This window comes from Arachis hypogaea, chromosome 4, assembly GCF_003086295.3.
Source record: "Arachis hypogaea cultivar Tifrunner chromosome 4, arahy.Tifrunner.gnm2.J5K5, whole genome shotgun sequence".
NCBI classification, from domain to species: Eukaryota; Viridiplantae; Streptophyta; class Magnoliopsida; order Fabales; family Fabaceae; genus Arachis; species Arachis hypogaea.
Genome location: NC_092039.1, coordinates 41,070,559 through 41,075,065, shown reverse-complemented (window position 1 = coordinate 41,075,065; position 4,507 = coordinate 41,070,559). Strand labels below are relative to the sequence as shown.

Here is a 4,507-nt window from a genome sequence, read left to right as displayed (position 1 = left end):
TCAAAATACTTAAAAGTATAATTAAAATCATGAACATATAAATATAATAATAAAATCCCTACTCTAAACAAGTAAACATATATTTTATCATACTAAATTATTTAAAAAATAACTATATTATTAAATTAATAATACAAATTTAAAATGATAAAATCTAACTTTCTTATCGTATTTTTTATAGTATTTTTATTCTTTTAATTTTTAATTTATTAGTAATTTATTATTTAATTAATGATTAAACAAATTATTTTTATGAGAAATTATTTTTTGCATTATCTTGAAGAAGAGTCTAATATAATAGTTTAAAAAATAACGTAAAAATAATATTTTAAATAAAAAAATATTTAATATTAAAATTTTTAAATACAAATATAAATTGTATAAATATTTAAGAGATAAATATGAAATACATGGATAAAATAAATAAAATGGATAAAATCGGAGTACTAATGAGAAATAAAGAATTATTTTTGTCGGTTTTATTTATTTTAGACATGTATTTCATATTTATATATGAATAAGGGTAATGATGATATTGATGAATTGTGACTAAATGATCCACATGGCATATGCATTATATTATCTGAGACACGAGTTTCTCTTACTAGATGTAGTGGCTTGCCACCACTTGCTTCATATTGAGACTCGATACTTTTTGGACCTTCTGTTACGAGATGTGACCAGGCACCTGAACTCTCCGGATTCACCTGAACCAGCGCCGATGTAGTTGCGATCTACTGCCCTCTCACGCAATCTTTTTTTCAGTGCATCATCCCTTAACGATGTTGTTGAATTTCCATCGCCCGTAACTTCTCCGTTCTTCCCAGTATAGCCAGCATTGACGTCATCGCTATCTCCTGTCCTCCCACTCGATCCCTCTTTCTGCCGTGGATCACTCTTTACCAACATAATTAATGGTTAGTTTGGTTATTAAATTTGTTTCATTAAAAAATATATCTTTATTTAATTACATGATGGAACATATATTCATATGTGTTACGGATCCGGCCCACCGTCCCGGATCCAAACCCAAACCCGGTTCCCCGGGTTTGACCCATTCCCCCCTTCCAGAAGGCCCCGAACCGGCCCTCTAGAGCTCATAACCGACTTTCGAATTCAAACGTCTCCTTTATCTTATCCCAACAAGATAAGATAAAATAACTACCATCACCTATAAATAAAAGGACCCACGTCCCTCCAGGTATTCATTCATTCCACTCACCTTATACCTCTTAGATCCATCCTGACTTGAGCGTCGGAGTGTCTTTGCAGGTACCTCCCCCCGCCGCTCTACTCGAATAGTCCGACATCCACCTCGACCCGCAGGTCCTCGATCCTCCTCTCAACCCGTACCAGAGACATCTTGTACATTGGCACCGTCTGTGGGGACTTGCGACAGTCGAACCGGATAGAGGGCGTCCTAGAGGAAAACCCTTCAAGCCAGGATGACTCCCAACCGCGTCGTCCGACCTCAGAACACCAGGAAGTCACAAACCAAGCAAGAATAGCAAGTACTATCCACCACACGAACGAACACGTCGTCACGAACCCGTGACATCCTGAGAAAGCCAGGGACAAAGCGGCACAGACCATCCAGGATCTCTGCCTCCGGGTCCAGGAACTTGAAGGCAAACTGACCAACAGAGAAAAACAAAACAACGAACATGGAAGCCAGGCGACTTCCAGGTCAAGATCCCACCACGGCAGGTCGCCAACCCGACAACACGATAGGAGAGACGGTCGCAGTGTCTCACGCGACCACCGACACGAGAAATCTCCGGAACGGCGATACAACAAGAAACACCACCGCAGCGCTTCCCGTGATCTAAGTCGTCAACACGATTCAGACGAGGATCAGAGATACCGAAACACCAAACGCACGAGAAACGACCACACCATAATGGGAGCTACACCCTTCACAGAAAGAATCTTAAGAGCGAAACTTCCCAAAGGTTTCGACAAACCCACCGACATGAAGTATGATGGAACCAAGGACCCTCAGGAACATCTAACGGCCTTCGAGGCCAGAATGAACCTAGAAGGAGCGGCCGACGCAGTCCGGTGCAGAGCCTTCCCGGTAACCCTTGCCGGACCGACGATCAAATGGTTCAACGCCCTCCCAAACGGATCCATAGCCAGCTTCCACGACATAGCACGAAAATTCATGGCCCAGTTCACGACCAGAATCACCAAAGCCAAACACCCCATCAGCTTATTAGGGGTCACACAAAAGCAAGAAGAATCCACAAGGAAATACCTCGACCGCTTCAACGATGAATGCCTAACGGTCGATGGACTCACAGATTCCGTTGCAAGCCTTTGCCTGACTAACGGACTCATGAATGAAGATTTTCGCAAGGACCTCACTACTAAACCAGTATGGACCATGCACGAAATCCAGAACGTCGCCAAAGATTACATCAACGACGAAGAAGTCAGCCAGGTCGTCGCTGCCAACAAGCGGCAGCACGCCAACACCTAACACGGCAATTCGGCTTCCCGTCATAACCCAACACCCAAAGAGAATCAACGGGACCACCCCAGGCCGACCAACCGGCCACCGAGAATAGGCAAATTCTCTAATTACACGCCCCTAATAGCACCAATTACGGAGATAGACCATCAAATAGCAGATCGAGGCATCATTCCAAGAGCCCGACAACTCAAAGAAAGGACGGGAGGCAATAAAACCCTCTACTGTGACTACCACCGAGGTTATGGCCACAAAACACAAGATTGTTTCGACCTTAAAGACGCTCTTGAACAGGCCATACGAGACGGCAAACTCCTGGAATTTACCAAAATCATCAAAGAATCGAGACGCGCGGAGAGAGACAAGTCGCCGGAAAGAGAAGGGCGTAACCCGAGAACACAAAAGCAAGCCCCCAGGGAGAGCCCGGAGGAAGACCTGACCATCATAGTGAACGTCATCACCGGCAAGGACGTATCGTGCAAGTCAAAACTAACAATGAAAAAAGATCTCAAGGTAATGGCTGTCAGAAACCAAGCCCCAATCGCCGCGGCCGACAATACGATAACGTTCTTGCTAGAGGACTGCCAACACGGCACCTCAGCCAAAGATGCCCCCTTCATCATCTCAGCCAGAATCGGAACAGGACTAGTACGAAGGATACTGGTAGACACCGGCGCAGACTCCAACATCCTTTTCCGAGGAGCCTTCGACAAGCTCGGGCTCCGTAACGACAACCTCCAAACACACCGCCACAGCGTCACGGGACTCGGAGACAACTTTCTCAAACCAGATGGCTCGATTACCCTCCCCATCACCATAGGAACAAGCAATCAGAAAAAGACAATCCTATCTGAATTCGTAGTCCCAAAAGACTCCACAGCCTATAACATGATTCTCGGAAGAAAAACAATCAATGACTTCTCTGCAGTCATCTTTACCAAATACCTTCTCATGAAGTTCAGAACCAACGACGGCTCCGTCGGTACCATTCACGGAGACCGAGAGGTGGTAGCCGAATGCGACAACACCAGCCTAGCCCTAAGGAAAAAATCCCGGGATGCGGCCGGAATATTCCTAGCCGACCTAGATGCGCGACAAGACGGCCAACCTAGGCCAGAACCAGAAGGAGACATGGAAAAGCTACAAATAGGGCCAACCAAAGAGGAATACACATTCATTAATAGAAACCTCCCATACGATCTTAAAGAAGAACTCTCCCAACTCCTGAAACAGAATAGAGACTTGTTCGCATTTACACCAGCCGATATGCCGGGAATTAATCCCGACCTAATGTCCCACCATTTAGCCGTGGACCCCCAAGCTAAGCCAGTGGCACAAAGGAGACGAAAAATGTCACCAGACAGAGCTGCCGAAGTCAAAAAACAAGTCAAAGCCCTACTCGAAGCCAACTTCATCCGGGAACTCCCCTACACGACCTAGCTAGCCAACGTCGTACTAGTAAGGAAATCTAACGGGAAATGGTGAATGTGCGTCGACTACACGGACCTCAACAAAGCTTGCCCGAAGGACGCCTTCCCCCTACCAAACATCGACGGATTAGTAGACGCAGCATCCGGCCACCGATACCTCAGCTTCATGGACGCATATTCCGGCTACAACCAGATCTCGATGCACCGACCAGACGAAGAAAAAACAGCATTCATCACCCCGGACGGAACATACTGCTACACAGTGATGCCCTTCGGCTTGAAAAATGCTGGAGCCACCTATCAAATACTTGTTAACAAGATTTTTCGAGACCTGTCCGGAAACAAGTTAGAAGTCTACATAGATGATATGCTCGCCAAGACTGAATCCGGCGAACAACTAACCGACGACCTCAAGGTCATAATGAACACCCTACGAAAGCACCAAATGCGGCTCAACCCGGCAAAATGCGCCTTCGGAATGGAGGCAGGGAAGTTCCTCGGCTTCATGATTACGCAACGCGGAGTTGAAGCAAACCAGAGAAATGTCGTGCCGTCCTCGAGATGACAAGCCCCAAAAACCTTAAAGACATCCAAAAGCTCACCG

General features: G+C 45.6%; 1 protein-coding gene across 1 annotated transcript; it reads left to right on the top strand.

Annotated features, from left to right (window-relative positions):
• The first annotated feature begins 2,989 nt into the window (after positions 1-2,989).
• On the top strand, positions 2,990-3,913 carry LOC140184118 (uncharacterized). Its single transcript, XM_072234404.1, has one exon. The coding sequence runs from the start codon at positions 2,990-2,992 to the stop codon at positions 3,911-3,913; it is 924 nt and encodes a 307-aa protein (XP_072090505.1).
• The last annotated feature ends 594 nt before the right edge of the window (positions 3,914-4,507 follow it).

Excerpts from the sequence above, each read along its gene's own strand:
- LOC140184118 (XM_072234404.1), top strand. The coding sequence starts at position 2,990 with ATGGCTGTCAGAAACCAAGCCCCAATCGCCGCGGCCGACAATACGATA.